This window comes from Ambystoma mexicanum, chromosome 10 (genome assembly GCF_040938575.1).
Source record: "Ambystoma mexicanum isolate Mex_15411 chromosome 10, UKY_AmexF1_1, whole genome shotgun sequence".
Lineage (NCBI taxonomy): Eukaryota > Metazoa > Chordata > Amphibia > Caudata > Ambystomatidae > Ambystoma > Ambystoma mexicanum.
Genome location: NC_090932.1, coordinates 1,169,076,345 through 1,169,089,675, shown reverse-complemented (window position 1 = coordinate 1,169,089,675; position 13,331 = coordinate 1,169,076,345). Strand labels below are relative to the sequence as shown.

Here is a 13,331-nt window from a genome sequence, read left to right as displayed (position 1 = left end):
TATATATATATATATATATATATATATATATATATATATATATATATATATATATATATATATATGGGGTGGGGTAAGGGATTAAAAAAGGTGGGAATGGGGTTGGGGAGGGATTAAACACATAGGGAAACGGGGGTTTGCAAGAGGACCCCCAAATAAAAACATTTAAAATCGGTATTTTTCGTTGTGAAACTTTCGTTATAAAATACCTCTCTGTTTTTGTATTGGTTCTAATCGCATGGGAGCGAGATAATAGCTTGCCCGGCAGCTTTGAGCAGCCTGCAGTCACAGGGTTCCAATCCCGAGGCCTTCATTCGTCTGCGTCTGAAGTCTATACGCTGAGCCCCATTGAATGTGTTTCTTGACACAGCTTGGTAGCAATAGCACTCTACCATCACACTCTATATGAACATGTGATATCGTTTGACTCCCTACCTTTGTGTATCGTGTCACACCATCTTCTGTTGTGTCCTGTAATTCCGGTTGTGTGGCACCTTCCCTTGGTTGTAACGTGTGTGTGTGCCCGTCAGGATCTCGGCACGAGAGTGTAGTAAACGTGCTTTCTTTCTTTGCAGCTGTTGGACAAACCATTGGCAACACAATAACTGCAAAGCTCAACGTTACCGTCATTCCACTGCTGATGGACGCAGAGAAAACAGCACAAGGTAACGCATGCACAGCGCAACACGGTGCATCCAGGGTCACAATGACCAGCCCAGGGAAAGACGGCACAGGACACAGTGCCAGAGGACAGCAGTCAACAACACATAATACAGGCTTTCCCCTACACACCACAGCAAGGAGAAACACAACACATGCTAACACAGAACAGGGTACCAGAGCGGCACACGGAGTACACAGAGAAACACGGCCTGACCCATAGCAGCAAAGGGTAACGTTAGACCTCATCCGGTAAACGGCACAGGATAACACAGCACAACAAAGGCTAACACAGACAGGCACAACGTTTAGTTGGCCACATGTGTGAGAAAACATGAAGCATTGGAGGGCAATACACAACAGCAGTGGCTAACACAGCACTTTAAGATACACGGTGTCACAGAAGTACATCATACTAATACACAACAAACAGCACACCGAGTAACAGAGAAGCACAAGGTCACTGAGCGGCCCACAGGACAACATCAATCAGCAAACAAGTTTCATATGCCACAGCCGAGGGCAACACAGCACAGCACACGACAACAGAAAGCAAAGTGTATCACAAAGCACCACGAAGAAATGGCAATACAAGGTGACATAGAAGACCATAAAGTAACACCGCGACACAAGGTAACGTCTTTTAAATGCAAGTTAAAGTAACTATTTAAAACAAACAAAAGAAAAGAAAATATGAGGGTTTTCGAGCCCCCCCCCCTTTGCCTCTATATCGTGTTCCTTGGCCCCCACACCTCCACTGGAAGCGGTCCCCGAATCTCCCACCTTCACAGGTAGATGTCCCTGAATCCCTCACCTTCACTGGAAGCTGCCCCATGAACCCTAAATTCCATGAAACATTTCCCCGAATCCCTCACCTTCATTGGAAGCTGCCCCATGAACCCTAAATTCCATGAAACATTTCCCTGAATCCCTCACCTTCACTGGAAGCTGCCCAATGAACCCTAAATTCCATGAAAAATGTCCCTCAATCTCTCACCTTCACTGGAAGCTGCCCCATGAACCCTAAATTCTATGAAAAATTTTCCTGAATCTCTCACCTTCACTGGAAGCTGCCCCTAAGTCTCTCACCTTTTCCCGAAACTTTCCCTTAATCCCTCACCTTGACTGAAAGCTGCCCCTGAATCCCTCACCTTCCCAGTAAACTTTCCCTTAATCCCTCACCTTGACTGGAAACTCTCTCTGAATCCCTCACCTTGACTGGAAGCTGCCCCTGAATCCCTCACCTTCCCAGTAAACCTTCCCTTAATCCCTCACCTTGATTGGAAACTCTCTCTGAATCCCTCACCTTGACTGGAAACTGCCCCTGAATCCCTCAGCTTGACTGGGAGCTGCCCCTGAATCCCTCACCTTGACTGGAAGCTGCCCCTGAGTCCACTTTGTGGTAGGCTGGTCATGAATCCAATGCCTCCTCTAGAGGCTGTTCATAGAACCACCACCTCTTCCGGAGACTTTTCATAAACCCATCACTGCCACTGGAGGCCATTATATAACTGGAAACCACCATCTTCCCTGTAGACTGTTCAGACATTGGTGGTTTCCACTGGAGGCTGTTCACTGAATCCTTCTCCTCATTGGAAGCTGCTAACGGATCCACTGCCTGGATCACCTTGAGGCTGTCTATGGGTACACCTCCTCCACCGGAAGGCGTTTAATAATCCGACACCACAACCAGAGGACGTTGACAGATCCACCACCATCTCCGGACGCTGTTCATAGAGCATCCTCCATTGGAGATGATGTATCTAAGACTGTAATCCACCACATTCCCCAGAGACTGGTCAAAGATTCGTGGTTTCCCCTGGAGGCTCTCCACTGAATCCTTCACCTCACTGGAAGCTGCTAATGGATCCACTGCCTGTACTGGAGGGGTCTGTTCTTAGGAGCCACACTACATCTCCATGAGACTGTTCACAGACCCGCCTCCTCCAGTGGAGGCTGTTTATGAATCTACCACTGTCACTGGATGCCGTTCATTGATCCACCACCTTCCCTGGATGCTGTTTATGGGTACGCCTCCTCCACTGGAAGGTGTCCAATAATCCAACACTTCCACCAGAGAGATGTGGAAAGATCCACCACCACTTCTGGACACTGTTCATAGATTCATCATATCCAGTGGAGGATGTCCTGTGACTGTAATCCACCACGTCTCTAGAGACTGTTCAAAGATCCACTGTTTCCACTGGAGGCTGTTTGTTGAACTCTGCACCGCACCGCACCAACCAGGGGGCTGCTTCTGGATCCAGCATCACCACTGGTGGGTGTTTATGAATGCACCGCCTCCAGCGGAGGTTGTGCATGGATCACCACCTCCTCTGGAAACTGTGGTACAGATGGAATACACCAGTTTGAAAGGAACCGCCACCAAGTCATAGCCTTTCCGAGCAGTCACTTTGTGAATTCCCCACCTCCACTGGAAACCAGGCATAGATGCCATGCCCTGAAGCCCAGTAGACTTCCCGTGTTACGGAATCATTTGAGCCAATCACACATTTTCCCCCGAAAGGGTGCAACTGGCCCCTATTACAAGCACACACTTTCGGTAGCACTGCATGATAGGGTGCTGTGCTCCTGAGACCTTTGGGCTCTTGTCCTCCACCTGGTGACTTAGTCAGATGTCTAATGGTCCCTGTTCAAGCACACGCTTTTGGTAGCACTGCATGATAGGGCGCCATGATCCTGAGCCCTTTGGGCTCTTGTCCTGGTGACTTAGTCAGATGTCTAATGGTCCCTGTTCAAGCACACACTTTTGGTAGCACTGCATGATAGGGCGCAGTGGTCCTGAGCCCTTTGAGCTCTTGTCCTGGTGACTTAGTCTGATGTCTAATGGTCTCTGTTCAAGTACAAGCTTTTGGTAGCACTGCATCATAGGGCGCCACGATCCCAAGTCCTTTGGGCACTTGTCCTGGCGACTTAGTCAGATGTCTAATGGTCTCCGTTCAAGAACAAGCTTTTAGTAGCACTGCATGATAGGGCGCCACGATCCCGAGCCCTTTGGGCACTTGTCCTGGCGACTTAGTCTGATGTCTAATGATCTCTGTTCAAGCACACACTTTTGGTAGCACTGCATGATAGGGCGCAGTGGTCCTGAGCCCTTTGAGCTCTTGTCCTGGTGACTTAGTCTGATGTCTAATGGTCTCTGTTCAAGTACAAGCTTTTGGTAGCACTGCATCATAGGGCGCCACGATCCCAAGTCCTTTGGGCACTTGTCCTGGCGACTTAGTCAGATGTCTAATGGTCTCCGTTCAAGAACAAGCTTTTAGTAGCACTGCATGATAGGGCGCCACGATCCCGAGCCCTTTGGGCACTTGTCCTGGCGACTTAGTCTGATGTCTAATGATCTCTGTTCAAGCACACACTTTTGGTAGCACTGCATGATAGGGCGCTGTGGTCCAGAGCCCTTTGGGCTGTTGTCCTGGTGACTTAGTCAGATGTCTAATGGTCCCTCTTAAAAGCACACGCTTTTGGTAGCACTGCATAATAGGGCGCTGTGCTCCTGAGCTCTTGTCCTGGTGACTTAGTCAGATGTCTAATAGTCCCTGATAAAGCACACACTTTTGGTAGCATTTCATGATAGGGTGCAATGATCCTGAGCCCTTCGGCTCTTGTCCTTGTCCTGATGACTTAGTCAGATATCTAATGGTCTCTGTTCAAGCACACACTTTTGGTAGCACTGCATGATAGGGCGCCACAATCCCAGTCCTCTTGTCCTGGTGACTTAGTGAGATGTCTAATGGTCCATGTTGAAGAACACGCTTTTGGTAGCACTGCATGATAGGGTGCCACGATCCCAGTCCTTTGGGCTCTTGTCCTGGTGAGTTAGTGAGATGTCTAATGATCCCTGTTCAAGCACACGCTTTTGGTAGCACTGCATGATAGGGCGCAGTGGTCCTGAGCCCTTTGAGCTCTTGTCCTGGTGACTTAGTCCGATATCTAATGGTTGCTGATCAAGCACACGCTTTTGGTAGCACTGCATGATAGGACGCTGTGGTCTTGAGTTCTTGTCCTGGTGATTTAGTGAGATGTCTAATGGTCTCTGTTCAAGCACACATTTTTGGTAGCATTGCATGATAGGGCGCTGTGGTCCTGAGCCCTTTGAGCTCTTGTCCTGGTGACTTAGTCAGATGTCTGATGGTCCCTGTTCAAGCACAAGCTTTGGGTAGCACTGCATGATAGGGCGCCATGGTCCCAAGCCCTTTCGGCTCTTGTCCTGGACCTGGTGACTTAGTCTGGTGTCTAATGGTCCCTGTTGAAGCACACACTTTTGGTTGCACTGCATGATAGAGCGCTGTGGTCCTGAGCCCTTGAGCTCTTGCCCTGGTGACTTAGTCCGATGTCTAATGGTCTCTGTTCATGCACACATTTCTGGTAGCACTGCATGATAGGGCGCAGTGGTCCTGAGCCCTTTGAGCTCTTGTCCTGGTGACTTAGTCCGATGTCTAATGGTTGCTGTTCAAGCACACGCCTTTGGTAGCACTGCATGATAGAACGCTGTGGTCCTGAGCCCTTGAGCTCTTGCCCTGGTTACTTAGTCCGATGTCTAATGGTCTCTGTTCAAGCACACGCTTTTGGTAGCACTGCATGATAGGGCGCTGTGGTCCTGAGCCCTTTGAGCTCTTGTCCTGGTGACTTAGTCAGATGTCTAATGGTCCCTGTTAAGCACACGCTTTTGGTAGCACTGCATGATAGGACACTGTGGTCCTGAGCCCTTGAGCTCTTGCCCTGGTGACTTAGTCCGATGTCTAATGGTTGCTGTTCAAGCACACTCTTTTGGTAGCACTGCATGATAGGGCGCTGTGGTCCTGAGCCCTTTGAGCTCTTGCCTGGTGACTTAGTCAGATGTCTAATGGTCCCTCTTAAAAGCACACGCTTTTGGTAGCACTGCATGATAGGGCGCAGTGGTCCTGAGCCCTTTGAGCTCTTGTCCTGGTGACTTAGTCCGATGTCTAATGGTTGTTGTTCAAGCACACGATTTTGGTAGCACTGCATGATAGGACGCTGTGGTCCTGAGCCCTTGAGCTCTTGCCCTGGTGACTTAGTCCGATGTCTAATGGTCTCTGTTCAAGCACACATTTTTGGTAGCACTGCATGATAGGGCGCTGTGGTCCTGAGCCCTTTGAGCTCTTGTCCTGGTGACTTAGTCAGATGTCTGATGGTCCCTGTTCAAGCACAAGCTTTTGGTAGCACTGCATGATAGGGCACCATGGTCCCAAGCCCTTTCGGCTCTTGTCCTGGACCTGGTGACTCAGTCTGGTGTCTAATGATCCCTGTTGAAGCACACACATTTGGTTGCACTGCATGATAGAGCGCTGTGGTCCTGCACCCTTGAGCTCTTGCCCTGGTGACTTAGTCCGATGTCTAATGGTCTCTGTTCATGCACACATTTTTGGTAGCACTGCATGATAGGGCGCTGTGGTCCTGAGCCCTTTGAGCTCTTGTCCTGGTGACTTAGTCAGATGTCTAATGGTCCCTGTTCAAGCACACACTTTTGGTAGCACTGCATGATAGGGCGCAGTGGTCCTGAGCCCTTTGACCTCTTGTCCTGATGACTTAGTCCGATGTCTAATGGTTGCTGTTCAAGCACACGCTTTTGGTAGCACTGCATGATAGGACGCTGTGGTCCTGAGCCCTTGAGTTCTTGCCCTGGTGACTTAGTCCGATGTCTAATGGTCTCTGTTCAAGCACACGCTTTTGGTAGCACTGTATGATAGGGCGCTGTGGTCCTGAGCCCTTTGAGCTCTTGTCCTGGTGACTTAGTCAGATGTCTAATGGTCCCTGTTAAGCACACGCTTTTGGTAGCACTGCATGATAGGACGCTGTGGTCCTGAGCCCTTGAGCTCTTGCCCTGGTGACTTAGTCCGATGTCTAATGGTTGCTGTTCAAGCACACGCTTTTGGTAGCACTGCATGATAGGGCGCTGTGGTCCTGAGCCCTTCGAGCTCCTGTCCTGGTGACTTAGTCAGATGTCTAATGGTCCCTCTTAAAAGCACACGCTTTTGGTAGCACTGCATGATAGGGCGCAGTGGTCCTGAGCCCTTTGAGCTCATGTCCTGGTGACTTAGTCCGATGTCTAATGGTTGCTGTTCAAGCACACGATTTTGGTAGCACTGCATGATAGGACGCTGTGGTCCTGAGCCCTTGAGCTCTTGCCCTGGTGACTTAGTCCGATGTCTAATGGTCTCTGTTCAAGCACACATTTTTGGTAGCACTGCATGGATAGGGCGCTGTGGTCCTGAGCCCTTTGAGCTCTTGTCCTGGTGACTTAGTCAGATGTCTGATGGTCCCTGTTCAAGCACAAGCTTTTGGTAGCACTGCATGATAGGGCGCCATGGTCCCAAGCCCTTTCGGCTCTTGTCCTGGACCTGGTGACTTAGTCTGGTGTCTAATGGTCCCTGTTGAAGCACACACTTTTGGTTGCACTGCATGATAGAGCGCTGTGGTCCTGAGCCCTTGAGCTCTTGCCCCGGTGACTTAGTCCGATGTCTAATGGTCTCTGTTCATGCACACATTTTTGGTAGCACTGCATGATAGGGCGCAGTGGTCCTGAGCCCTTTGAGCTCTTGTCCTGGTGACTTAGTCCGATGTCTAATGGTTGCTGTTCAAGCACATGCTTTTGGTAGCACTGCATGATAGGGCGCTGTGGTCCTGAGCCCTTTGAGCTCTTGTCCTGGTGACTTAGTCAGATGTCTAATGGTCCCTGTTCAAGCACACGCTTTTGGTAGCACTGCATGATAGGGCGCAGTGGTCCTGAGCCCTTTGAGCTCTTGTCCTGGTGACTTAGTCCGATGTCTAATGGTCCCTGTTCAAGCACACGCTTTTGGTAGCACTGCATGATAGGACGCTGTGGTCCTGAGCCCTTGAGCTCTTGCCCTGGTGACTTAGTCCGATGTCTAATGGTCTCTGTTCAAGCACACATTTTTGGTAGCACTGCATGATAGGGCGCTGTGGTCCTGAGCCCTTTGGGCTCTTGTCCTGGACCTGGTGACTTAGTCTTGGTGTCTAATGGTTCCTATTACAAGCACATGCTTTTGGTGGCACTGCATGATGGGCGCCATGGTCCCAAGCCCTTTGGGCTCTTGTCCTGGACCTGGTAACTAATGTTTCCTGTGGTTTATGGTGACTTTTTCGAATGCCATATTTTCGAATTGGCAACTTTTTTTTTCAAAGTTTTTTTTTAAATTTTATTTTTGAAATGAGGGTGTTCCCCCTAACCCCCATTTTTTGGACACTCTTTTTTACTTACGAAACAAACAAAAAAACATAAACTAAAAAATAATACATTAAAAAAAAATGTTCAGCAAATTGTTTTCGACAAAATGGCATTTCGAAAATATGTTTTCGAGAATTTAACCGGATACCGTTTCCTGTTGGTCACTTGTTCTCAATTGTTCCCATGTCTCTTGTCACTCACTTCTCTCTTCTAAGTCATATTGCCTCTGGCTGGGGTGAAGAAGCTGGTATATATAGTGTATAGTGTGGGTGCGGGGTGCACAGGGAGACTGACAACATCAGAATTATATGGGAAACGTTTCCTGCACATGCTTGTATGATTATAAACTTGTTTTTGTTTTGCTTTAGACCTGCAGGCTCTAATTCCTCACGTGCGGAACCTGCAGGACACTACGCAAAGCCTGCAGAAGCGACAGGTGGTACTGGCGACTGCGCTAAATGACCGACGGCAGAACATGACGGAGGTGCTCAGCAGCGATGGCTGTGTGTCCTGCGCGGATGCCCTGAGCCGAGTGTCCAGCTTGGAGCTGGGGTCAAACTTCAGCAAGGTGGGAGACACGAGGAGGGGCGCGAGGTGACACCTGTAATGAGAGAAGGGGAGAAAAGTGCAAAGTAGAACTCAAGGACACACCGGAAAGAATTGGCATGGCGCGTGTGAGCGATGAGCTGAATGACTGTGTGGGTGCGCATGAGTGATGAGAATAGACGACGTTGGGAAGCTGGTGTGAGCCTTCCTTCCATAGCTACCTGGAAGCAACAGGCAAGGCCAAGATCAAAGCAAAACACGGTGGGCTAGGCGAGCTGGCACATTCTACACCACAAACACGAATAGTGAAAAATGCCATGGTGAATATTTTAGAAAAAGGGATCATCTTTACCACAGTCTGGTCTACTGGCATATATTGTGAAACGTGCTCAGGACATAACCATCGAGCTGTTATGGGCAGCAGGGCTTGTGGGGACCTGGGAGGCAAAATATGTGTGCCCCCCCCTCCCCTAATTTGCATAAAGAGTGACATCAGTGATATCACAGAATGAGTCTTTATTGTGGAATGGTATAATGGAAAGTCACATTAAAAACATGTTGCCATGCGCAAGGTAGTAGAGAAAGACACTGCCTCGTCCAGCATTTGAATTGTCAATATTAACAATTACTCATGTGGCAATATCAGGAGTGAGCATTTTTTTTAAGTAGCAGACAGCTGAATACCTTGTATAGACTTCTAATTTTGGCAGATAAGGCATAGTGTGATAAGTGTTGCGGGAGCACTTACTTTGGTTAAGTGGTGAAGGCCGAATTTGAGAGAAGTCTGCAATTCAGGAGCTTGGACACATCTCTTCCCAGATGTAATTGATAGAAATATTGTTTGCAAAAGGTCCTTTGAAACTCTGGTTTCAAAACACTATCTGTGGAAGGTATTGCAAAAATATGGTGATTGTGTTTTACTAACTGAAACTAACGCCTGCTTTTTCAGTAGTTTCACGATTGTTTTTATTTTTATGTTTATATTTTGTGTGTATATTTGGGAATATGGTTCAAATTAGCAATATGCTTTTATTTCAGATAAGGAATATTTTGACTGTATATAAAAAAAATCAAAAAAAAAATCAAATAATAATGACGTTTATCAAGTGCTGCTCACTACAAAATAAGACGGTATCCTCATTAATATACCCCTTGAGCCTTGATTGGAAGGGGTGAGCAGGCCAAAACTGTTCGCCGGATGTAGAATAGCAGGGGATCCTATAGCAGTAAGTTGCAAAGCCAACTGAGCTAGTTGGAACACTGCCGCTGAGATGTTATATGTTTAGACTTTCCTGTAAATCATGTCTCCTTTCCTATTCCTGCAGCAACGTGCTCAGTAAAATGTGGTGTTTTGACATGGGGTGCGGCTCCCGCGCTTCACTTGGTGTGGGTACTTTTACCCCCATATCAAAAATCAAAAGCTGCTCCGCAAGAATATACACACAGTAAGTGAACATATCTTAAAGTGAAAGATACAAATTTAGCTCACTTGACATTTCCCCTTAGAAGAAAGTGCACCAGAAAAAAGAGTATTGGCCTTTCAAAAAAAGTAATCAACGATAGAAAAATAACCTGAGAGGGGACATTTTCCATTAAAAACGCTGGCCGAGTATAAATGAGGCTCACCTTTTTAACCAAGCAACATGTCGTGAAATATTCCCTAGAAGACAAAATCCCAATACGAGCATGTGCTTTTTATGATCATTTTATGTGTCTTGTGGATAGGTGTCTGCACTGGAAACATGACAACCAGGGTGAAATTCTGGTAGCCAAATGCTTGAGCAAGTTTGGCAACCTCAAAAACACCCCAAGGGGGTTGAGTCCGCCCTCTGAAAAAAGTTGCGCTGTCCACCCCCATGTAGCCTTTACTTTTGCCCTGAAAAGGAGCACATGGCCACAATCAGCGAAAAATAACTGCACCAGTCTCCAGGCTTACAACCTCTCTTGCCACATCCTGGGCAAACATTGAGGACTCGCTTGCCCTCTCATCATTCCCCCTCCTTAACTCCACGTCTGGCTTTCAACAATACTCTGGTTTTTAAAGATGACTTCAAAAGTACAAATACCATAGTAAATTACCCATACAAATATATAAAGCAATATGTAAAGCAAAAAGTGTACACTTGTGGCATTATCCACCCCTCTAACTGGGAGACTACAAATACCAGAATGCAATTCAGCAAAATGCCAAAAAATCAACTTTGGGTTTTGAAAACATAATTTCAAGAAGTGACTGGAGGAAACGCTGCACACTATCCAAAGTGAAGTCTTTCTGCCATTATAATTGCGAGGAGGAGGAGAATACAAAAGCTGCAGCAAACGCGGAGCGCAGTGTGTGCACAGTGTGTTTTGGTGTTTGGGAGTCCTGGTAATTGGGACCAGGGAACATTGGAGAACGCCGGTCTAGCGGTCCTGCATTCCAGAGAAGGATCCAAACTTGGCAACGAGCGCTATCCGTCTTGCAGTAAGAGTACAACTTGTCTACAATGGTGTGTGTGCGTTACTTCCATTATTGATTGATAGCGGGGGTGGTGCCCTTGTTGTTTTGACCCCAGCCATTAGTCCACTGCTGTCTGCACTACCCCTGTCTTGGTCGCAGGAGCACCGTGAGGTGCAGGATCCTGTCCCCCAACTACATCAAGCCAAATCGTCAGGCTGCAAACTAAAACCCAGAGCTGGGGTAAATCCTGTGAAGGCTCTAAAAAGCCCTGAGTGGGCGAGTGTTGGGCAGTAGATTGATTACCTTGATCCCTGCAGAATCTGTCAATCATGCCCCTGAAAGTGCCCCACAAGCAAAGAGCTTACAACCTTCAAAAAAAGAAAAACAAGTGGCAAGGTGAATGACTATTAACACTCCAGCGCAGCCAGTCCCCTTTGCAGGAGATCCAGAAGGTGGACAGGTGGAAGAAAGGGTTGACATAATTGCTGCGGTAATATCACCATGCCTGAGCCCAGGTCAAATTACAAAGTACTTTAGGTCTAAAAGTGCCAAGCCAGCCAGACTACAAGTGGAAACAGCCACTGCGGCAGAGAGATTGAATAGGTCAACTGGAGTTCTATCACTGGGGCAGCCTCCAACTCTAAGTTTGAGGATATTGACAACAACTCCCTCCACAGACTATGCTACCAGATGTGCTCTGGGGGTGGCTCTCTGGAAGCTGGCGCGGATTTGCCTCTGGCAATTTTGAACTCTATTGGAGTGGGGCATTCCAATGGCACTTCAGATGCTCTGGGCCCCCTTCACTCTGCTTCTGAACACAAGCAGCCTCATTTCTGTCCATCCCTCCAGGACTATTCTTCAAAAAACAGTCCAAGCCCCTTCCCAGCAGCTCTCTGCTTCCCCCAATTTGTTTCATTCCCCAACCCCTTGCTCTCTGGAAACTGGAGGAGATGAGTGGGCAGGTGGGCAAGATCCATCCGGGAGGATGGCCGGTCCCGCAACAGGGAGAAATGGTTCTGTTATGGGTGATCATTCAAGGCACTTGGAGGTGGGATAATCATGGGATGTTCTGAATTTTGTGGTCAAAATCCTGCTCATCTATGTGGGAGAATACATACCGAAGTACTGAAACAAGCTGATCATATGGCAGTGCTGCAGGCAGGCTTGGAGAGTTGCCTGGAACTCGCACAGCGAGATATGGTGGAACTGGGAGGTGTGCTATAGCCTGAGGGCCCGGTTATGCTATCTGACGTCTGCCCGATCACTATCCCTTCCAAAGGTATGTTCTCAAATAGCAGTATGCTGGACTTTTCAGCACACTCACAGCTAAATTATCCAACTCGTAAGCAACGACTAATGCAGAGCAAATTAAAGAAACGGCAACAACAAAAAAAGGCAGTTCCTGTTGTGCCCGTTAACACCCAGTCCCTGCTACTAAATTCCATTATTGCATCAGGGACCATCCAGAGAAAGGTGGCGAAGCGACGGAAGAAAAAGGAGAATTGCCAAAAGAAGCACTGTTAAGCGAGCAAGGGTACCCTGACAAGCTGGCTACTCAAAGACGAAGTGGAGGAAACTCTTCCTTCGCTGGATTCAACAGCCAGCTTGCCGGCCCAAGTTACACCCAGAGCTGAGATACCCAAAGATGTACCTATCCTGCTGGTGAACGATTCCGTGGTTATACCGGGAGTAGACCAAGAAGGAAGTGGGGATTTAAAGCTCTTCCCAGCTGCTGTACCATCTACCAGGCCGGTGTTAGATCTCAGAAAAATGTACTATTAGGAAACTGTGGTGAACAGCAAAGTCACATTAACAGAAGCAAACTCCTCAGAACCAGTTGTAAAATCCTGGCTTTGCGTATTCTTAGCTCAGCTGACTTCGAGAATCTGGAGCCATTGAAGGGCGGGGGGGGGTAACTCCCGGAAGCATTGTTGCCTACCTGTTATGGCATCCCTGATAAGAGTTCAAGTAGAATCATTGGAATTCTTGGGATTTGAGTTGGGCAAGGCGGTTGTTCTCCAGGAAGGACCAATCTGCTGTAACTGTTGTGCTAAACCCCCGAGCCCCGCAGGGGAGGTTCCCATCCCTCAAACCAGGAGTGCTCCGTCTGTCACTACAATAGACAATGCTCAAGGCTGGAAATGGCTCAGGTCAATGTTTGCGGGGGTGGAGGGCCTACCACAATGAAAACTCACTTGGGCTTCTTGGAACACCAGAGGCCACTCCCATTTGCTTCAAAAATGCCACTCATTGGATTTCTTATTACAACATGTGGCATTTATGCTCCAGCAAACTTGGCTAGTTGACCAGTTGCTGGTAGATGGTTTTTCTGTGCACCAGGCTGAGGCAAAAAAAGGGCCCGGTAGGGCGTCCGTCTGGTGGGCTGGTAACTGCAGTTTGTCATGAGCTAGAGTCACAAACCATTCTCCCCAGTGACCCAGAGAGAAACGTCTT

General features: G+C 48.0%; 1 protein-coding gene across 3 annotated transcripts in view; it reads left to right on the top strand.

Annotated features, from left to right (window-relative positions):
• The window catches only part of PROM2 (prominin 2), a 531,075-nt gene that overhangs the window by 266,206 nt on the left and 251,538 nt on the right, over positions 1-13,331 (top strand). For all 3 annotated transcript variants that reach the window (XM_069619114.1, XM_069619113.1, XM_069619112.1), the window contains exons 6-7: positions 576-665; positions 8,260-8,459. In XM_069619114.1, the coding sequence (XP_069475215.1) occupies positions 576-665; positions 8,260-8,459 (290 nt within the window). The remainder of the gene's footprint in view (positions 1-575; positions 666-8,259; positions 8,460-13,331) is intronic.